Source organism: Typopeltis vanoorti, chromosome 20 (assembly GCF_054136105.1).
Source record: "Typopeltis vanoorti isolate ZY-2024b chromosome 20, IOZ_Tvanoo_1.0, whole genome shotgun sequence".
Classification (NCBI taxonomy): Eukaryota; Metazoa; Arthropoda; class Arachnida; order Uropygi; family Thelyphonidae; genus Typopeltis; species Typopeltis vanoorti.
Window position 1 is genome coordinate 80,428,735 of NC_143568.1, and position 24,395 is coordinate 80,453,129.

The 24,395-nt window shown below is 31.9% G+C and overlaps 1 protein-coding gene across 11 annotated transcripts in view; it reads right to left on the reverse strand.

Annotated features, from left to right (window-relative positions):
• RhoGAPp190 (Rho GTPase-activating protein 190) overlaps positions 1-24,395 on the reverse strand; it is a 723,033-nt gene that overhangs the window by 234,626 nt on the left and 464,012 nt on the right. For all 11 annotated transcript variants that reach the window (XM_090410500.1, XM_090410505.1, XM_090410503.1 and 8 more), the window contains 3 exons: positions 19,389-19,525; positions 8,285-8,449; positions 3,121-3,259 (listed from right to left, as the gene is read on the reverse strand). In XM_090410500.1, the coding sequence (XP_090266626.1) occupies positions 3,121-3,259; positions 8,285-8,449; positions 19,389-19,525 (441 nt within the window). The remainder of the gene's footprint in view (positions 1-3,120; positions 3,260-8,284; positions 8,450-19,388; positions 19,526-24,395) is intronic.

A 24,395-nucleotide genomic window follows, 5' to 3' on the forward strand; every position in this document is an offset into this window, starting at 1 on the left:
GCATACAATAAATATGAGAGATATTTACACACGCACACACATACTCGAGAATTTGTATTTATGTTTTGCTTTCCTATAAAGGGCAAACATATACAGCAGATGTACATTATAGCAACCACCACTGTAGAAAAACGATGTGTTACAGTTTGCTACATAAAATACCAGGTCAAAGTCACACAGAACTGTCATTTTAAGCTTGTTACTGTAAACAGTAAAAGAACAAAACTTGAATGATGGCAAACTCAATTTCCTTACAAATTATGCAACAAAATACAGTGCTTGTAGTAACAATACATTAAGTACTGCATAAAATTATTTGTATTTTGTGTTTTTAACTAAAAAATAAAAGAGGAAGTGAATGTGGGACTTAAGTGAAAGTAAACATATATGCTATTGCAAGTTAGTTAGAATTCTGATTACTACACTATAAAGAACACTACAACATGATAAAAAAAAAAGACTTAAAAACAAAGGCTAAGAAATACCTAATATTTTGTAGCCTAGACAGCGTGATCTTTTATTAACAAGTGATAAATCTGGGAGGGGGGGAATCGTGAATGTTAGCTGAAGTGAGTAAAAGTAAATGACAGGAACGATACATTATGCAAATAACATTAATGTGCTACTATTAAAACTATAACAATATAAAATGCAGAATTAACTTTTAAACTTCGAAATGTTACACTAGCTTAAACTGTTGTCACTGACTTGAAATCTTCATAACGAACTAAATATGTAGGGTCTGTACCATTAAAATCAAAAAGCCTGAAAATATCAGCAGCCGGTCACCTTTATAATTGGTCATAGCCATTTATAAAGAATGAGGATACACAAGTGATAAGCTGCTAGCATGCATCAGTCAGTCTAAGGGAAGGAGGAAAGTGACTATCACAGCTGGTTTGAAGTCAGACTCCTGAATGGACAAAGATGTAATGATGCACAGCTGGCATAAGTTGATACTGTGCTCTTAAAACTCTAAATTGAAGAAATGTGACACAATACAGTATTTTTTAAATCCCTTTAATTATGAAGCTTGTGTGGTACCATTTCATTTTACAAAATTTCGTTAATCTTTAGTTTTAACCACCCTAGTGGTAATTGTGTTCACAAGTCAATTAAAACATGGATAAGAAGCATAAAATGATAGATATATTTCACCAGTATGGATGGATGTGCAATAAGAGAACATTATCAATTTATGTCATTTGTCCGTGAGGTTAGCCTAGTGGCTATGCGCTTCACAACCATATGCCTGGGGAAGGAGTGTCCTAGGTTCGATTCCCATCAGTGAGGAACTGAAGGATCTTTCTCAGCCATAGCCAAGTTAGCCGATCTTGGGAGTGGACTGCAGGGTTTTCCCCCCAGTTTATCCTGGGGTTTTTTCATCTTGCAGAGCAGGTAAACCGGCCTGCTTTGCAGCACTGACCACCTTATCCTGTGAATGGTTTGAGGTCTGATGATTAATAAAACCCTCTACACTGCAAGGTAAAAGAGGGTAAAAGGAAAATGAGGATGAGGTCAAATGTCTATCACTAGGAAGTGGACCTGTTCATAATAGCCATGTGAATCACATTTCCTCACCCCTTGGGCTTATTAATGCAGGCTCACTGTCCATCACTTATGTGCTCCCCACTTCCTTTGTATCTGGAGGTAATCAACTGACTACCAAAGTTTTCAGGTTATTTTTAATGGTAGACTACACAAATTTAGTTCATTATCAAGACTGCAAGTGATATTAATAGTGTCAGACAGTAAAAATTTTAAGTGTGGGTGCTGCATATACAAAATAAGAAAACTAATAAAAATAAGATTTACCAAAAATATTTTACCCTCACTACGAACACACACCAATAATAAAAGTTTCGTATCTCACAGAAATAATGCACGCAAGCATACAATTTATTTGTAGCAACACTTTGTTTTCATATTTTCAATAGTGACACTCGTCATAATTCAGCCTTGTATCTATAATAAATAAATAATTATACGTTATTTTAACAGAATAAAGTAAGATTTACCAAAAATATTTCACCCTCACCATGAACATACCAATAATAAAAGTTTCGTATCTCGCAGAAATAATGTGTGCAAGCATACAATTTATCTGTTACATGCAGTGACATGTGCAAACGAATATCGGCAAGTTTAGCCACAACTGACCGAACATGATAATTCCGACACTATGTTAGATCGCAGTGTATTTGTTTTGTAATCTAAAGCGTTAATCGAACAATTTCTATTATTAACTATTCAATCAATGTCGAAACATATGCTGTAACCTTTAACATGATGTATTGCATTTATATAATGTTGTAAGCATTGTTATTATTTATAAACACAAACAAAATTTAATTTTTTTGTTTTTTCCTTGGGGGTGCTGCAGTGCTTATGTACAAGCTGCCACTGGATATTAAGCTAACAAAACACTGAAGTAGCAAATTTAAATGTCATTTCTAGTTTTTATTTTATAATTTCAAGAAAACCAGAGAAGTATTTCTCTGGTTTTCTTCTTTCCTATGTCTTCTGTTACTGTTGCACCTTCAATGTTGTTGTTTTGTGTGCCTCATGTATGGTTCCTACCAATTCTTTGTGTTTTGTCATCAATACATGATTTCTCACCATTTCATTTGTTTTAACTCAGCTACAGTCTCCTCCCCATATTCATCATTCTTTTATAATTATCAACTGCCAATACTCGAAACTTGGCAATGCATTTGAGGTGGGGGGGATGTAGTACTAATTAATGTGATGATGAGGTGGGGCCGAGTGATGGTCCCAACAGACCTGAAAAAAGTTTGAGGTGAGAAGTTAGTTATCTACATAAATAAGTACCTTTATGTGTCTTTATTTAATCCTGGGAATGGTAGAGTTCAGTCTTTTAATTGTAACTTCCCTACAGTGAATCATGTATTATAACAAACTATTTCTCTGATCCTTAGGGATCAGTTATGGTGAACATCAACTATGTGTGTAAATACACATATTTTTATGGTAATTCCATCTAGAAGTTGTTTCAACCTGTACTACATTAGTACTATAGAATGAACAACTTGTGGATGGACAGAAATGTGAGGATAATGAAGGAACTTGTTAACACCTGGGAAAAAAAAATTAATATACCTTTATCAAACATTTCCCTGTTGCCACCATGGCGACGAGCAAGCGAACGAACACGGTGTGGTTTACTGTCAGGAAGGGCATTATGAACAACTGCATAGCGATACTCACTATTATCGTCAGAAAACAGATGAACAGCATCCTACATATAGGGAAAAAAAAAAAAAATACATACATATATACACACACACACACACACACACACACACACACACACACACACACACACACACACACACACACACACACACACGTCATCAGTGCCATTTTTTGAAGTGAACTATCAATTATTCCATATGGCCCTTGATAGCTTAATACAAAGTTTCATTATTAGTTCTATATCAGTAAATTTCTTCTAGACTGTTCTATTATTGTTTGATGCCTAATCAAATCAATTTTTACACTTTCATAATGCTATTATAACTGTAATAGATAACATAATAAATTTCCCAGCACATCCAATCATTTCTGATTTGGCAACATTGGAATATAGGTTTCACTAGGAATGCTACCTTAGCAGCTAATTTATTTCCACACCAAGAAGGTACAAATATTGCACAGTACCATATTCAAGCTATACAAATCATTATAATACTGGAGCTATATTGTACCTTCATATCACATCTACTGACATCAAATCTCAGTGCCATCAAGAGAACAGCCTGCTACTTTCTTCATCAACATCATAAAAGGTGAAAATAAATTTACTATAATAAACACTACAAAAACAAGTGTAACAAATCAAAAGTATATGCAAATGCGATGAGAACAATTCATTTTAATGGAAAAATATCCACAGTGGAAATACAGAGGTGTAAGATAAGGTCACACTATATCCAAGCTATTCAAACTTCTTGAATGGGAAACAAAAAATGTTTGAAGATAAATGGAAGCTATTTAAGCCAGTTACGCTTTGCAGATGACATACTTATATTTACTTCAATTGCACGTGAATTACACTCGCATCCATAAATTCCAAATCTGGAAAAAGGCTGGCTTAAAGATAAACCAAGAAATACCCAAGTTATGTGATAATAAAAATCATTAATGATGAAATATACTTAGGAAAACAGATATTAACTAATCAAATTATCATGGAAGAAATTAAAAGATGTTAAATGCTTGGGTGGAAAATTACAGTCAATGTTCAAATACCAATTACTATTATGCCTAAAAAGTTTTTAACAAATGTATTCTTCCTATATTGACATATAACTGTGAATCAGAAACACTAAATGCAAAGGAAATTCAAAAATTAAGAACAACACAATTTAGCATAGAAAGAAGTATGTTTGGTATCATCAGACTGGATCAAAAAAAAAAAAAATTCATGGATGATGACAAATCAAATCAAACCTAAGTCTCTGACATCATAGAAAGAGTGATACATCTCAAGTGGCAATGGGCTGTGCTTATTGCTTGAAGATGATCAACTGATCTTGTCTTCAAAGAAGTATGGACTGGATCTCACATGAAGAAAAATGAGAAAGACTCTGATCAAAAAATTGTTGGATTGATGATATTGTCAGATTTTCATGAGTGATCTTAGGCTTCCATCCAGCAGTGGATTCTGAAGATCTACCTAAGAAAATAAAAGTAATAGTACTATCGTATAAAAGTAGTTACTTTGAGAAATTGGCAGTCACGCTCGCACTATTTCTTGTAAATGTCTGGTGAGTAATTTTCACACCAAGACATATACAGCAGTCCAGATAGTTATCTGTGAGGTTGCTACTGAAGTTCATATTTAAAAATAATGACTCAAAAATGTACACTGATGAAAACAAAGCTTTCACTCAGTGAGCATTTCTTACCAAATGAAAATGCATTTCTTAGAAAGGCCAGAAATTTCTTTGTTTAACAACACCTTTCAAAATCAAGCCTTTCTTCAAGGTAATAAACTTAAGTTACACAAAAGATACATCTTTATGGAATTCTTTTACCACTGCAGCTAATAACTATCAACACTTATATCTCAAAATGGAAAAGACACAGACTGACAAGTCAGTTCAATTTGCTTTAAAATACATGAGATGCCTTTGCAAATCTTATTTCAGGGCAGAAATTACTTTCACATGTTTCTTCTCTTCACAGTATTGACTCTGAACCTGTTTCTGTTTGGTGCTTTAAATTTGGGAGCTGCTTCAACAATCCCTTTTTCAATTTATTCCCATAGGATTTATATTTATCTGAATATAATCTTATGTCTAAAATTGTTATTTATTTATTTTTTTTTAAATTCCAAACAATCACTGTGTGCAATTCCATTAACAGGGCAGTGAAAAATTCAAATTACATGACAGCATCTACAACTGCCAGTTATCTTCACTTCAAAGAAAAGGTCATGTTCTAATCTTAAGCAAATCCCAAATAAAATGAACATCATCTACCAGATGAAGTTGATTACTCTAGGTGGAAGATGATTTTCTGGATTATTCCAAACATCCAGAATATCCTTTCTTCAGATTTTCATATTACCCTTATGATCTCTAATTCCTTTTCGTGGTGCTCTTTTCTCCATTTCTAAGCTTGGTAGCCTAGAAAACATTCACAGTATTTATTTCCTATATTTTTACGAAATCTCTTATGACTTTTGTTTAGTTAATTTCACACACAATTTAGCAATAAACTCACCAATAATTTTAGGCTGAGTTAAGCAGTTCCTTCTTTGTTCATTCAGCATCTAAGTGTTAGTACTTTAAAATGATGATCCTTCACTAATCGATTCACTTATACTACTATTTTAAAAGGTACGTTTTTGCTTTGGCTTTTCAAGAGGTACTTTATGGATGATGTTCCACTGAAGTGATGTCCATCATCCTACCACTTTCCAATAAGTCTGTTAAAAACAAGAGCAGCAACTGCTCAACAACTTGTTAGTCTGACTGTAAATCAGCAGAATTTGCTTCTCCTGTTCATTTATTCTACCTGCCTCTACTATATGGAATAGTCTTCTTCAATTCTTCAAGATTATATAAGTTCCTTCTTCCCCTAAACTTTGCTTACACGTCGTACCAATGCATTATGGGTTTCAGCAAATTGCGTATAAGACTGATATATTAAAATACTCTGATAAGAGAGTAAACCATTGGATGGAGAGAATTGCAAACTGGATTAGAAGCAATGGTCAAGGATTCTGAAATTCCTATTTGCATTTTAACAGGCAAATCAGAGTTCTCAGTTATTTAACTTTAAACTTCAGTCTATATTTTTCAGCTATAGATTTTTGAAATAGAATTTCAAGATGTTGAAAGTTTTTCTACCTGGTTGCACCATAAATTAAAGAAGTTACTTCATGCACAAAGTTTGTTCATGAAGTAACTTCACAACTGGGCAACGTGAAGTTACTTCTACACTTGGAGAAAGGATTAAACCAAGAATATAATATCCTGGCATCTTTAATTATAATATAACAAATATGTATAACCAAGTGGAAAAACTTTCAACACCTATCTCTAATCCAGAGTATTTTAGTAATAAGGTGAGACACCTTTTAGTCACTTGTATATGAAAATATGACTGTTAATACTTCAACCTTGGTATCACTTCTGGTCTGGCTCCCACTGATGACATTTATTAATGCTTGTCACTAGGTTTGCTTACTTCCTGGGGTAAAAAAGAAATTCCACTCAGTGGTAGGTTTATGAGTGTCACTGAGTGGAACCACTGCTTAGTTTCCTGTCCTGGAGTGATTCAGGTCAGGAGTAATGAGTTTAGTAGTGATCCTAAAGGATCTTAAATACCTCACAATAAAAGTCGAAACTGGTCTGGGTAGTGACCCTTCTCATAATGTATAGCATTATACATGTCTTTAAAGATGTGTGCTTTACATTATGGGATACTAAGGCAAGTTATGTGAAGTCATTAGCCTTTATATACATATTATCCAGTTGTGAAGTTACTTCATGTGCAAACTTTGTTTGCTTACACTTGGATAAAGGATTAAACTAAGAATATAAATTTCTTGGCATCTTTAATTTATAGAATTTCAAGAACTATAATTAATAAGTTTAATTAACTATAATTACTGTACAACTAATTTTGGGGATTCATTATTGTTTTGAGATTTCAAATAAAAATTCAGATCTTTCAAAAGAAATGCTTTGACCTGGATGGATATCATTCTAGCCATGTCTTTTCTTCTCCATAATCACATGTCAATACCTCCTAGGAAGACAATTATTTAAGAATAATCTTTTAGACATCAAAATATCCTCAGCTCAAAATGGGGAATAAAATTATATGAGACTAGAAGCATAATGTATGTGCACAACTTTCCTCACAAGCAAACAGGAAGAACATAACATTAATCTCTCCTTCAAAACGCTGCTGTTTTCTGATGACTGATTAATGGCTGCAAAACAAATAAACATAGTTTCCCATGCCATTTATTTCATTATCATATTATTGTGCTTTACCATTATCAGTCACAGAAAGACAAGTTTAATAAACGATAAGACTGACAATGTCTCTCTCTGCTTGTATGCAAAAATTATAAGTGATAGGCAGATAAGTAGGAAAGTTTGAGGTTTATTACTGAAAAGAAACTAAGGTCATATTGTAAAAGTTGCAGCAGTATCCAAGATAAAAATAAACAGCGAGATAAGTAAATAAATAGCATTGCAAGTATAATTAAACAAATTTTAAAGTAGAACAGCATAGCATATACATTTAAAAGACATGCATGATCAGATGTGACTGTACAAATTATTTGTAAAAAACAACTTCTTGTATTTTGTGTAAGCCAAAAAGATTTGCAAGTGTATATTGCTGAGCTAGAGACTACAACATAGGTTTCTTTCTCAAGTGAAGTTAACAAGTTCGCTGCCACGCTCCTCGGGCATAGTTTGTTACCACACGGCAAGCGCTTTCACTCTTTCAAGGTCAGTACGAATAATCTCGAAGCCGGTGGTAATCAACATACGAGTATATTGGTAGTTGGCAGCGAACGTGTTAAAAAATGTAAATATTTTCAAGTACAAAAAGAATATCATGAGAACAAAATATTTTGTTCTAAGTATTAAGGATACTGCAAATATCCAAGTATTCAAAACATATCCTGAAAAATATAACTATTGTTAATTATGGATGTATGAAATACGATTGAATTATCAGAGATCAATTAAATATGATTTATTAATAATTTTTACAAACTGCAAACACACACCTTTACTTGGGCATATTCAGTACCAATATCCACTGCTTCTGGTGTAGCTAGTGGGGCATGAAGAAGCCCAACTTTTGGCAAAGTGGCTCCTGGTTTTTGTGTAAGATTTAAACGACCAATTGCATCAGTTAGATGGCCATACTGTTTGAGATCCAATTTCTTTGGCTAGAAATTAATGGCAAGCAGGAATATTAACACTTAAAATATTTCATAGATAGATGTCTAGGCATGGTAAAAATACAATGCACTATATCATTTTCACTTTCATAATTATAACCATAATTCCTCTGGAACATGGTTCGATTAACTTGGAAATATTTCAATTTTTACTTTTTTTTATATAATCTGACTTTGAATTTTTTTTTCACATAAAAAATAAATTGATATTAGATTAGCTCGGCCTAATCTAATCTAATCTAATATTTTGCATTTTAGAATACACAAAAAAACTATCAGGAAAAGTTTTACTGCATATTGTTAATAGTGATATCTTCACAATGTTTAGGACAGAAGAATATGCAGGGCATTTGAAACTGGAAGTGATGATCACTTAAGATTTAAGCAGGATATAAATGAATCATATAGGCACAAACTCTGGATTTAAATATGCAAATATTATTCTAGAAATATGAGAGAGTTTGAAAACTGAAAGTCAGTAGCAGACATTGAGGAAAACATTCTTGATGCATTCTATAAGTAGGACACCTATAGAACAAGAAAAACAATTTCAGCTATTTTAGGCACAAGTTTTAGTGAAAATTAATTATGAAATGTATGAAAACTGACAACAGAATTAGCAAAACTAGTATGATAGGGATTAGTTTATATGAAATAAGGAAGAAATTATGCAAAACACTAAACTAGCTGTATATAAGACAGTGTTTAAACCAATTTCAACTTATTGATGTCAGAGGTGGTGAGGATAAGATTAGAAGTAGAACTGTCGATCAGAGAGTATAGACTACAGATATGAGTTCTGATAAAAATTAACGCATAAACAGATGGCACATGTGGCAAAATCATTAGAATCAAGGATCTTGATCATTGCTAGTATTCAGGAATGTGTGTTGGTTGGCCGAGCTAATCTCAGGTAGTATGATCACTTAAACAGAAGAATGAGAATGGAAAGATTAGCAAAACAAGTATTTAATGTGAGGATACCAGGAAAAAAACCAAGATCTAGATAGATTGATGCAGTTATAAGTGCATTTGAAGGTTAAAATATAAGAAATGACAATATTGGAGAGCTGAGAAATTAACAGAATAATCTGGAAAGGAACTGATGATAAGTTAGTAATAATATAAACTTTTCACTTAGTACCATCACTGTATCATGTACACCCCTTGAGGATACATATTTATTTTCAAAGTATCATCATCTGATGATGATGATACTTTGTCAATATAATGTCTAATTACATGTCAATCATTCATCAATAGCTATTATTTAACCAACCTTCCACCCTTCACTTTCTAATTCATGCTTAAAATTATTTAAGTTTGAGATCTATTCTGTTAGGAATATTCTATTTAAAAAAGGACACTCTACAATGGATGCAGCTTTCTGTTTAAAACTACTTATAGAAAAAAAGAAGAGAATTTAATTTGGAAACTCATCTTTTGTTTAAAGATTACAAAAAAGCATTTGACAAAGTAAAAAGATATAAACTGTTTGATATATTACAAAGAATATATATACCTAATATTTCACTATATGCAATATTGAATATATATAAAGATAATGAAATAAAAATAAAAGTTGACTGAAAAACAATCTATAAACCATGGAGTAAGACCTCTGTCTCCAACACTTTTCAATATTTACATTAATGAAATATTAATACAGTGGAACACCTTAAACAATCAAGGTATAAAAATTTCCCAGAATAACAAAATAAATACACCATTATTTGCAGATGATCAGGTAATAATATCAGATAAGGACGACAATTTGCAAAGAGCAATATATAATTTAAACATAGTAGAACAGTTTGGAATGAAAATTTCCATAGATAAAACTAAAACAATGGCATTTTGTGGTCAAACTCCAGTTAGAAGCAAAATAGTTATTAATAATAAAATAATAGAACAGATAAATACTTTCAGTTATCTTGGATGTGAAATATCATATGAAGGAGAAAAAGACAAAATTAAAAACTTCGAAATTTTACAGATTATAGGCCTGATAAATAGAACACTCAATCCAATTATAGTACAAAAAGAAACACGCTTGAAAATATACAATACTTTAGCAGTGCCCACATTATTATATGGCAGTGAAATTTGGGCAATAAACAAACAAGATAAACAAAGAATAAAAACAAGTGAAATGAGATTTATGAGAAGAACTGCAAAATACACATTATTACATCAAAAAAGGAATGAAGACATTTTAAAAGAACTAAAAACAAAATCAATAGAAGAAACACTAAACAATTATAAACAAAAATGGATTGAACATGTAAACCGAATGGCCAACACCTGACATCCTAAACAAATACTAAAATATAAGCCAATTGAAAAGAAAAGTCAGGGTAGACCTCAAAAAAAGGATACTGGATGGATAATGAGACCGAAACAGACCAATATGGTCTATACCCCTAATCAGTGTTATGATGATGATCTATTCTGTATATTCTTTACCCTTACCACCTCAATCCCCACTCTAAATTCATTATGCCTAAGACAAGGGTCAGGCTCTGCCAAGTGCAATAGAATTTTTAATTTAACTCATATTTTTAATTACAAGAAAGGTACTTCTAAAAAACTGCAAGTTATTTCAACTACAAAAGCACATAAGAAGAAATTCTCACATACCTCTGTTATACTGCATGTTCTTTCAAATTATTTTTACTACTTATTTTAATTTTTTACTTATTTCATATACTTTTAGGAGCATACTCAGATTTACTAGCTAAATGAGCACAAATTAATTAACAATGAGGTTAAACATGACAGTTGTTTGCAATTATTAGATTTATCAGATGATTTTTCTGATCTATGTTCTTTCCCAAGTTTTTATAGTCTTTCTTTGCCTACTCAGCCAACCAATGCCAGTCAATATTTAAATACATTTTTTTAGTATGTTTAAAGACATACTAAAAATAAACATTAATACTATGTTATGCAAAACATCCTATGTATCTGCCCTTCCATTAAAATTTAACACCCATTATTTGCTGTCAATTTTTTTTTTTTTTTTTTTTTTTTGATACCATGAAAATAAACTCTTAAATTCCAATTGTTACTTTCATATCATCGCTTCTCTCTCTCTCTCTCTCTCTCTCTCTGTGCTTAACTTGGATTCATAACATTTAAATGACTTCTGAAGAGTAGCTTTAAGCAAATATAAGAAGCTGCCACAAATTAATATTAAAAATATATTTATTCTATGCAAAACTGTTTCATTCTCTCAGTGAATATTATATTGGCGAGTGGAGCCATCACATAAAGTAAGATAACTCACTATGTATTTAATCATTTGTCCATTGCATAATTAGGTCCTCTTTTTTGAGGAATAATATTCTTTCTGGTCATATCTAACATTACAATTCCCATTGTGTACTCTTTCAAGAATATATTCATTGAGCTAAGTGTCAGAAATGCTTGTAACCTGAAGTTTAATATCTCTAATTACTAATTTGAAGCAGAGAACCTCATTTTTACTTCAATACATCAGTACATATATTAGAGTTACACTCCTCAAGTCAGTCTTTCGAATCATGATTTCTTTCTTTCTTTCTTCTTCCTCTTTGTGTGTGTTTAAACCCAACATATCTTGCTCATCCCTTGACATTCTCTTCCAACTGCAACAAGCACAACTGTTCTACAATTATTTTTATTTATTGATTTTATTATTTTATGGAGATGTAACAGATATTAATTTTACTCGTAGAAAGGCTTATACGTTGGTTGCACATGATTACTAAATAACTTAAGGAATTCACAATGTATACTGGAATATAAATTAAAATAAACTTTAATATATAATTCCTATATTTTGGCAATGTCACGTTGCCATCTTCGTGGGAACATAAGATTAAGACGTGCACGCAGGCACTAAAAACGGCAAATGAGGTCGAAGCGAGGAAACTATTGTTTTTCCTAAAGTCCTGATGGTGCCCCCTAGCAGGCTATATTAGGTATTCTTGGCCTGGATACACACCACAGAATATGGCGGAAGAAAGCCACCGCAGCAAGTATAAATTTGAAAGACTATTCATAGAATAAGCCTCAGCTCTAAGAAACATGCCAAACCTCAACAAATTTGGAAGACGTACATCTTGAGAACTCCAGCCCAACGGCCAAGAATACCTAATATAGCCCGCTAGGGGACACCATCAGGACTTTAGGAAAAACAGTAGTTTCCTCACTTCGACCTCATTTTTTGTTTTTAGTGCCTGCATGCACGTGTCTTAATCTTATGTTCCCATGAAGATGGCAACGTGACGTTGTCGAAATAGAGGAAGTATATATTAAAGTTTATTTTAATTTATAATCCAGTATACGTTGTGAATTTCTTAAGTTATTTAGTGATCATATTAGTTTTAGCCAGCTAACTGGGTCCATCATTACTGATGTATACATAATTACCATGGAATCATTTCTGTCCTTATTTCTAATTTATCCCACAAGTTTAAAAATTCATAAGCATGTTTGGTACACAATATTCTCAAAACCTTATTTGTGCCATTGTTATAAATTGTTTATGATTGCTAGGGCTCAGTGGATAGTACTGCCATTCTCCAACTAGCAGTCCTTGGGTTCAAATCTACTGTGGCATGGATGTTTTTATTTTCATCACACAGTGCAAGGCTATCATCCTGTTTATTGGTAATCTGAAAGTATACAATGTTTGGGCTTTAGAAAATGGGAACAGGATGATCCATCCTTAGTCCACCTATATGTCAAGTACAAAACAGATCATAGCATTGTGTCAATAAACATACTTCATTCACCCTAGAATTAGCCTAGCCCACTAGGGGGAGCCCCTTTAGGACTCCAGGAACAACAGTAGTTTTCTCTCTTCTGCCTCATTTGTTTTTTGTAGTGCCTGCATGCACATGTCATAGTTGTATGTTCCCATGAAGATGGCAATGTGACATTGCTGAAATATAGGAAGTATCTATTAAAGTTTCTTTTAATTAATATTCCAGTATACTTTGTAAATTCCTTAAATAATTTAATATCCTCTTCCCATCATTACAGACCTCAAAAATTGGGTATTATTTCCACACTAGGATCAAGAACCAACTGACAAGAATGAACTAGTTAAAGAAATTCAACATTTAAAAAGCACTTTCCTTCAAAATGGCTATAATGACCACATCACCTCCAGACTACTCAAACGACATGAGATTAGAGAAATTTCCAATGAATAAAACAGAGGATTCTTCATAATTCCATATATTAGCTCCATTTCCACAAAACTAGTAAAAATACTTAAGGAATATCAAATCAAAGTAGTATTTGCCCCTTTATCAAGATCAGATCACTAATCCGATCCAGAAAACACCTAGAAGTGACATAGTTCACTTCTAGGTGTTTATCAGCTATGGATTGCCAGTCATCTTACAATGGACAGACAGAAAAATCAATTGAACAATGTACTGATAACACATTTGAGATATTGAATACCATAGGAGTGAACTTCAGTTTTGTCATCACATGTTCTCTCTCCAGCTGGCTCACAAGACTTTTCACAAATGAGATATCAAATATTCTGGGATAAATCGGAATTATTACACTGTTGCTATGATATAACAAAGAAAAAAATCTGGGAGTGTTTGAAAATGGCATCAGGTTCTAAACAACTAAATATTAACCCAAGTATCAACATATCTGAATACATTACATGCACATGAATGTACAACATTCTAAGAAATGCAATATACAATTAGAAATATTTTAAAATAACATAAATAATAACAGTCTCTTCTATAACTGCATAATAGTTGTCACCGTTGTTAGCCCATACTGTTTTGTTTAGAAGTTTGTATGTTTACACCTGAAGAAATTCTGTGCAATTAGCATGAAACTTTGTGTTGTCGATTAAAATAAATGTTATCTTATTCCGGTATTCTGCCTTAATAAATTCTTAGTCACATACTCACGAAGCAGCAATGTCTACATGCTTATATATGTATATATAAATTTAGAAATATAATTTTTAATACCCCCCCCCCTTTTTTTTTCATAGAGTAAGGCCATTACTGAAAATGAGATCTGTATGTCAAGAAAAACTTATCCTTTCTTGAAAAAATGTTCAAACTTGTTGGAGCTTCTATATGGAGGATTAGCATTATGGGACAAAATATTATGGCTAGGATTAAACAAATTTCATGTTCAGCAAGGCTTAATTTATATTTCTTTAGGGCAATGTGGGGATCATGTTCAGAAATGTTTTGTGATAGAACTTCTGACCGAATCAATCTACCTAGACTTTGGTCTGACTTTAAATCTCTTTCCTGCCATATTGGCATCAAACACCTGTTTTGCCAACCTTTCCTCATCAATTCTATTTAAGTGGCAATGCTCCTTAGATTAGCTCTGCTGACACATTCTTAAATGGTAATAATATCCAGTCCTTTCTATATCTTCATTTTTAATGATTCTGAAATCGATACCATTGGTTCACTTCCATAATTTTTCTCAGAATCCTAATATCTGTGGTCTCTAGTCTTTGATCAAGTGCTTTATTTCTAACCCAATTCTCAGATCCATAACTTAAAACTGATTTGAACACTGGCTTGTATACTGTTAGTTTGGTTTTGGCTAATTTTTCTCTTATTCCATATAAATTTATTCAGCTGGCTATCCACCACACTAACTTTGCTTATTCTGTTATATATTTCCAGATTTAACCTGCCATCTTCACTAAAAACTAGTTTCATAGTCTTTGTCTTTTTATTGCTGATTTTCACGCCAAATTTGTTACAGTTGTTATTCAATTTAGTTAGTGAATCCTATACTTAAGACTTGCACTAGATGTGTTTAGGAGTGCAACATTATCTGCAATAAAGTAAAGAGTTAAGTTTGACATCTCCAATTCTAATATCAGATCTCTTTTATATAATATCTCTTTCATAATGTGATCCATACAGATGATAAATAAGAGTGGAGATAATGTACATCCTTGTCTTACCCTTGATTTTACATCCAACCATCTTCCTGTAATTCCTTCAATTCTAACTGCTGACTAGACTATGTACTGCTCTGTATAATGTTCCATTAAAGCCATATAATTGTAGTGTTTTGAAAAGCTTTTTTCTGGGCAGCTTGTTGTATGCCTTTTTCAGATCGACAAAACTTAAGCACAGATGCTTGTCATATTCCCAGGATTTCACAACTTTTTGTCTTAAAGTGAAAATCTGATCTTGACAACCTCTATTTGGCCTGAACTCAGCTTGTTTTTCTCCAAGTCTCTCTTCCACAATCTTTCTCAATCTCTTTTCAAGTTTGGTTGCATAAATCTTACCTGGAACACTTAAATTCCTCTGTAATTCTCACATTGTTTTATTCCATTTTTTTTTATAAATGGGTACTATGAGAGCTCTACTATAATCATTGGGAATTCAATCTTCTGACCAGGAATTTCCAAATTACTAAAAGGTGTAAATATCCAAACAAACATTAATGAGCCACATGAGAATGGCAAATATAAGGGCAAGAGAACAGGTGTGAATAGAAATACTTTATTACTGGCAAACGAGTTAGCAATAATTTTCATTTGTGTGTGTCCAATAAGTTCCTTGGGTGGAGCGAATTACATACAGGCACACAAACTCTAGACATGCATGTTTGCATTTATGATAGACATAAAAAAAAAGTATGAGGAGAAGAAAAGAAATTTGTTTCCAAAATATACATAGCTAACCAATAATAAACAGCAGCTGTATACATTAATAACTCAGTAAATATAACTATGGGGGGGGGGGGATTATAAACTGATAATGTTCATTAGGTGATTCATTTAGGCATTGCAGAAATGTGGTGGTTAATGGAGTGGCAAATCATCTGGAAGAATTTGTTGTGCTTGTAGTGACATTTATTTCTGTTTTATTTATCTTTCGTTTTGTTTTCTATGATTTTTTTTTTTCCATTCTCTGATGATTACTATACACTTTTTCTAGAGTAATATATCATCATCCCTAAATTTCCTGAGATGTACCCTCATGGGAAGTACATGAAAAAGTTACATCACTACTAACTTTCTATCAAACATTTTTCTCCAGATAAATCTGCTATCCGTCAAGACTCCAATATTATCAGATCTTATATTTCTTTGAGTCTTTTTTCTGCCATTCTGGCAAAAAAACACTTGTTTTGCTAACCTTTCTACTCCAATTTTGTTTAAGTGGCCTAAGATCAGCTCTATACATTCTTAAATGCTAACAATGTCAAGTTCTTTCTTAATATCTCCATTTTTAATTTAATACTGCCAGTGATGCCATCTGTTCACTCCCCTAATCTTTCTCAGAACTCTCATATTTGTGGTTTCCAGTCTTTGATCAAGAATTTCACTTCTATCCCAGTTATTGGTTTGACTAAATTCTTTCTTATTCCATATAAATTTATTCATTTGACTTCTTACAATACCAGCTTGTGCAAATTCTGTAGCTGAAACGTTTTACAAGTTCTTCATTCAGGATGCATTTGATGTTTTCAATGCTCATACCTATCTTCATTATCTTTTATTGTTAATTTTCATACTAAATTTCTTACAGCAATTACCCAATTTAGTCAGGGAATCCTGCAGACGTGTACTAGTTTAATTCAGAAATACGATATTTGCATAAAGTAAAGAGCTGAGATTATCATCTCCAATTTTGATATCAGGTTTAATATCACCTTTCTTTATAATGTTTTCCAGATAAATGATGAATAACAGTTGAGATGACGTACATCCTTGCCTCACACATGATTTAACATCAAACCATCTTCCTGTATCTCAAATTCTAACTGTTGACTTACGATCGTATATTGCTCGATGTAATATCTCATTTACAACATATAACAAACATTTCGAAGCTTTTCTCTTGGCACCTTATCATATGCCTTTATAAGATGTACAAAACTTAATATAGATCCTTGTTATATCTCCATGATTTCTCAACCATTGGTCTTAAAGTGAAAATTTGATTGTGACAACCTATTTGGCCTGAATCCAGCTTGTACATCTCCAAGCTTCCCTTTCACAATTTTTCTTAGCCATTTGTCAAGTATGCTTACAGAAACCTTACTAGGAACTCTCAGTAGGTAAATTCCTCTGTAATTCTCACATTTAGTTTTATTTCCCTCTTTATATGGGTGCTATAAGAACTCGAATCATCAGGAATTCGACTTTCTGAATTATGTACTGCAGGCACTTGAACATTTTTATACCTCCATATCTGGTAGAATATCATTAACACCAGTGGTCTTCCCACATTTCAGGTACTTAATGGTTTTTCTACTTCAGGTATTGATAGGCATTCCTGCTGAGTATTTTCCACTGCCATTCATTCTGTGAATATTTGTTTCATATAGCAATCTTTCAAAGTAATTACTTCACATATCTAAAATATCTTTAGCTTCATGTCACCTTTATCGTCTGATTCCTTTTACAGTACTCTTTACTCAATTTCTAAGCATTTTCAATAGGATTTCAATTATCTATTTGGTTATAAATAACACAGAACACTTCATAAACAAAATTAAAAACATGAGACTCAGCAAAGATGATTTATCAGCGAGTTTTGATGTTTCTACTCTTTTCACAAATGCCCCAATCAGTGACACAAAAATCCACTGAAATGTACGTAGCTGCACTCAACATCTCTTCACAGTCCAACTCCTAACCTACATAATAAGTTTCTCCTTTTTCATTGCAGCCTGTTTTACTTTGGAACAGACTACACTTCTATGTGTTTTCCAAGAAATTCAATGCAAAGGCCTCTAAATCTAATGCGAACAAGCTCCTCCTTAAACTTCATACATAGTACTAACATAATACAGGCTGAGCAACCAACTGCTCATGTACTGATAATAGTAGAGAATCAAGATATACCTTTGGTAAATAAACAGAAGTCCTTCTTCAACCTTTTGGTTCTGTCCACTGCTGGACGAAGGTCTGCCCCATGGTTTTCCAGATCACTCGGTTTTCTGCCTCTCCCATCCATCTCACGCCTGCAATTTGTTCAAGTTCATCCCTCCACCTTCTTCTCGGTCTTCCTCTTTGTCTTACTTTATCCATTGGTCTCCACTCTGTTGTTTTCCTAGTCCATCTCCTGTCACTGCATCTGGCAATATGGCCAGCCCATCTCCACTTAGCCTGTTTAATGTATTTTACAATATCCATGACACCTGTTTGAGATCTTATTCAAGTATTTGTCTTCCTATCTCTTAATGTTATTTTTGGCATACTTCTCTCCATGTGATGTTGTGTTGTTCTCAGCTTTTTGTTTAGGGCTTCTGTTAAAGTCCATGTTTCTCCTCCATATGTTAGGACAGGAAGTATACAGTGGTCGAAAACTTAGACTCATAGGGATGTCACTTCTGAATATGTCTCTCATTTTCCCATAAGCCATCCATCCAAGGTGAATTCTTCATTCAATCTCTTTTCTTTGGCACTCCTCAAAGGATAACAATTGGCCCAAATATACATATGAAGTAACTTGTTCTATTTCATGGTTTTTAACTTTAACAGTTTTATGGTTAATATATTTATTCATCATTATTTTTAATCCAGTTTTGACAGTTTCAGGCAATGCAATCTAATTCTTTTTAAATGAGTATTCCATGTATCCTATGAAACCAATTATAACCAATTTACCTAACCCACATTTATTCACAATTTATATTCAATTTGTTGTCCATCAATAAATTTTAGTCATATATTTTAGAAGTCACTGTTAATAAAAGAGGTTCAAAATGCAAAAAAAAAAAAAAAAGACAATGAAAAATAACACAGTATAAAACAAACTATAATAAAAATTTATATTTAATTCTTAGGATATAAGCCTGTGCTTCTTTCAAACAATATAAACAACAGTGTTAAAAATATATTCTAAGTAAACTTTTTCTGAAATTTTCTAAATCTAGACACCCGATTAGCAAAACAAACCTTTGGTTTTCCTGGTTTTGGCTTTGTAGGAGGAGGTATTTTTTGCCTATCTGAATGATACGTATGGTACATTTCATTGTTTGGCCAATCATCCTGTCCTCTCAGTTCATGGCCATATATCCTGTTATCTACCCACCCTAAAAAAGAGAGGAAAAAAAAATATAAGCAAACTTCTAAAACTCATAATAGAGCTTAGCAATTTTATTTATGAAGAAGAAGAAAGCTTGATGAATGAACTGTGAATGGATAGTGTATGGTTTCACAATGTTCTAACAGATTGAAAAGATAGTTCATACGGTCGTCCCTCCTTTCATCTGGATAAATGCAGTCATAGATACATTTTCTTTAGTGATGAATTAGGACAATCCCTATAATATCTTGACAATCTAGCACATTAATTGTAAAATCAAGGTTTATTATTTCTTTTGATTCACTTTGTGATTATTAACTACTACTTCTGCAGCTTGTCCCACTTAAGTAGGGTCGCTGTTTTTAGTGAGTCTCCTTCACATCCTCCTCCTCCATCTCTTCTTTGGCCGCTCGTGTTTCCTCCTCCCCTGCACATCTATCTGCACGACCTTTTTTCCCACATACCCATTCTTCCTCCTCATCACATGACCAAACATCACAACATTGCCTCTTGTATCTTCGCTCCTAACTTTCACCATTTCCCTTACATAGTTATTTCTCAGACGATCCTTTCCTGTCACACCACACATCCACCAAACATCCCCATCTCCACTAGCTCCATCCTACTGATGTTATTTTTTCTCAGGGCCACAATTTTCATAGATACGTGCAAAATTTTTTTTCAGCGTCCTCATAAAATAAGTTTCCATGAAAAGGTTTTGCGAAAAAGTTTACTTTTTTAAAAGTACAAAACAGTTTATATGCATACATAAAAATAAATTTTATTTAACAGTAGTAGAACACTGTAATCACTGAAATTCATTAATAAGGAATTTTTAATAATAAAAATTTTCAAAAATGTTTATTCCTTAATATATAAATACAAGAGAATATATATATATATATATATATATATATATAAACAAAAATTACATTTATTTTAATAAAAAAAAATATTACACAACAAAGACAATTTGGATATATGCTTTTAACTATATAACAATTAGTATAAATGTAGATTTATTTTACATATTTATCCATCTTGCTTTAGCCGCCACAAAATTTTTAATATCTTTAATGTCTAATGAATCCATAATATTATTTTCAATTGATATAATTGATAAATCCTTTAGATGCTCTACAGACATTATTGATTTTTTATTAGTTTTATTAGTTTCAGTTTTGAAAAACTTCTTTCCCCTGATGCTACGGATATTGATAATGTTAAATAAATACGCATCACAATCGCAGTATTCGGAGTGCCTGTTAATTTATTTTCATATATATAATTTAAAACATCCTTAGAAGCAGACTCTTTTTTAATAAAACATTGCAAAGTTTTTAATTCCTCAGTCATACATTCAATATCGCGATTGTCGGAATCTTGATTGTCACTCAGTTTTAAGTGCAAATCTTTATAATGTTTCATTAAATCTTCATCGCTCCAATCTTTTAATTTGCTAATGTCTCTTATAACTTTAAAGTCCTCACTATGTTGTTTTAAGAGTATAAATCTTTCCGTGACTGAAGTTATTGTCGTGTCTAAAATAGCAAAGAAAAAATTTATTTAAAAATTTTGCTTAGGATCATGCGTTGTCTCATCTGATGCTTCGTAACCAAACATTTTTGTTTTTGTTCTTTTGTGAATGTCTGGAAAAATAGGAAAAATATTAAGATCATTTGCTACTTCTTTTGCAGTTCTAATAATATTTTCAAAATATTGGTCTGTTCAGCGAGTATTTAATTCTTGTATAACATAATCAAGATTTTCTGTAATTTTTCCTATATCAAATGTCGGATTCTGCATTATTTTGCTTGCAACATTTGAGACTTAAGATTTCATACCAAACATGAACAGAACAAATAAATTTAAAGGAATAAATCTTTGAAATTAAGTTGTCTGCCTGAACTCAAGAATCTATATCTTTAGTTTCATCTTAATATCAGAAAGAGCCTGGTAAATTTCCTTGATATTATTTTTAAGTGGCTTTATTGCTTCTACTCTACTTTCCCACCTAGTAACAGAAAGTGGTTTCAAATTTAAAACACAAACTTTTTTTTTAATATAGCCCAACGCTTTACAGATATTGAAAAATAATGATATAATTCCTGTATTACCCCCCAAAAAATTTACAGCTTCACAGGATATCTTAGCTGCATCATTAACTACCAAATTTAATGAATGAGCAGCACACGGAATAAAAAAAAGTCCTTGAATTTATTTCAAGGATTGTTTTCTGCAGCCCATAATGTTTGCCTCACATATTTGAAGTTATCATAAGCTTGGTCGTGTAAATCTGAAATGTTAATATTCAATAATTTTAAATAATTTTTTATAAATAGAAATAGTCCTTGCCCAGTGGTATCTTCTACAGATTGAAACCCAAAAAATGTTCATGAATTTCTGCTATATATGTATCTTTATTTTGATTAACAAATCTAATAACAATAAATAATTGTTCTGTGTGGCTTATATCCGGAGTAGTGTTAAAAATTAATGAATAATATTTCGCCTCTTTAACAATTTCTAAAATAAGAAGAGCGTTAAAAGTCGTCCACCAAAATAAATAATTTCTGAAATTTTCCCTTAAACTTATTTTTTAACCCCTTAACCGACTATTATTTTTAATGCGAATGGCCCAAGACTATTTTTTTTTTTTTATTAAAAAATTTGATTTTTCAGATGTTTTGAATAATAAATATACTTACATTTTAGGTATTTTTTGAAAATTAACATGTATAGATATTAGCCACTGATTGATTTCTCAGTGATATTTATTTACTATTTTTTACATTCTGGTAATTGTTTAATAATTAAGAAATTTCTAGAATATTAAAATTATTTATTCAAGAAATTAGTAAAAGGATCCCAACCAGAATGTCTTCCAACCAGAACAAGAAGAACAAATATATAAATAAATCTCTTATTGAAAATTATTTATTTTCTAGACGTCTACCCAGCATAACATAAAAATCTTTTGTTTTCAAAATAAGATAATTAACTAAAATGAAACAATTTAACTGATTTTCAAACTTAACAAAAATATAATAGATGTACTTACTTTACGTGAATAATCCAAATTCACAAAAAATTTACTAAACAACAATAAATATATTTTATAAAACAAAAGGCAACTGCACAGCAAACACTGTTACTGTAACGCACAAAATGAAATGATGCAAAAATACACCAAAAAAGTATCAAGAAAGGGCCAATTGTAGTATGTGTAAACAAAGAGATCATCTAAAGGGTTTTATAGCTCATAAATAACCTATGTTTATTAATTTAATTCGAGCCACGTCAGCCTGATGCACCGATAGTCTATCCCAGATATATACGGGATTTTTAGCTATGGTCCCTCAGTGATTAATCTGTTTATAATTTATAAACTATCTTTAAAATTTTATTTGTCTATCAAAGATCTAAAAATAAGTACACAATTAAAATCAAAGTCAAATTGTCCAAAGTCATTTAAACACAGAATACACAATACACTCAATGTGTTTCACATTCAAAATTGAAATTACTCCGAAAAAATGTAAGAAGTGTGTGTATTTGGATAGACACTATTTCGTCTATCCAAATTCGAAGCAGAATTTAAGAAAACGAGCATCGTAATGTACACCTATGTTTCAGACTAAATATTTTTGGATGGATCAGTGTTTCTGAAACTTCAGATATCCGTGTATCCCTTCTTTAATTTTTATTATTACCAAGTACCTTTTCAAAATAATAATAATAAATAAAAATATATTTAATTGTAAATGTCTGTTTTATTTGAATTTAGATGTACATTTAAACAAAAATAATGATGTGTTTTTAAGAGAACAAAATTTATAAAGATACTATACATTTTTACTTAATATAAATAATTTATCATCAATGATAGGAGTGAAATTACTTATTTCTATATCTGCTATATTGCTCTCTTTTGTGCATTTTATAAATCCAGTCTTTAACCAATGATCCATACTTAACAATTTGAAAGCTAAAAAAATTACCATATTTACTCGACTATAATTCTCACTTTTTTTCCAAAATTAGAGCTAAAAAATCGTGCTGCGAGATATATGTGGGGATTTTCGGAAACTAAAGTTTTCAGTGAAAAAAAAACAACTGAAAATGGGTATGACTTACCAAGAAGCTTCTATTCGCCATCACTTCTTCTGTCCTCAAGAGCGGTTTCCTTGTGTGTGCAATCAAAGTTATGTACCGAAATATCTACCCAAATAGTCATCTTCTTTCCCATTATATCAAGCAAAAATTACCAGTAATTTAAGACTTGAGATACGTAATGAACAATCCTTGACCAATTACTAATGAGAAGTGAAAGATGTGTGCGATTGTAGGCCAGTATAATAGAGAAAAAGCCACTATTAAGAAGTGCACATGATTGGTGCAGTATTAACAAAAGATCGTGCTACCCAAACAAAACAAGCTGACAATTGAATTGAAATGCTAATTCTCTTAAATATTTCCATAATATCTGAAATGCATTCACTATATATTTCTTAGTTTTAACATGTTCATGACGGGGTAGTGTCAAGCAAAACTATATGTTGCACCTGCTGTATATAGCAGTTTCTGTTGGGGGGAAGATGTGATTCATTAGTTAGTGTTTATATTCCTAGTTGTCTGTAATTGCATTATTTGTTGAGAAATATATTACACAACCTGCAAATGATATCTGTGAACTTTATCCAGTGACATGATAAAACTAATTAGTTTTTGTGTTTATGCAGTATAATGGCTGTCGGGGATAGCGTATTGTTTACTGCAGGGAGCGAATTATCGCTCAAATGTGAAATTCGGGGCGATAGAGACTTGCAATTTGAGTAGGAGAATTCATGCATAATATAATTTAATATATATATATA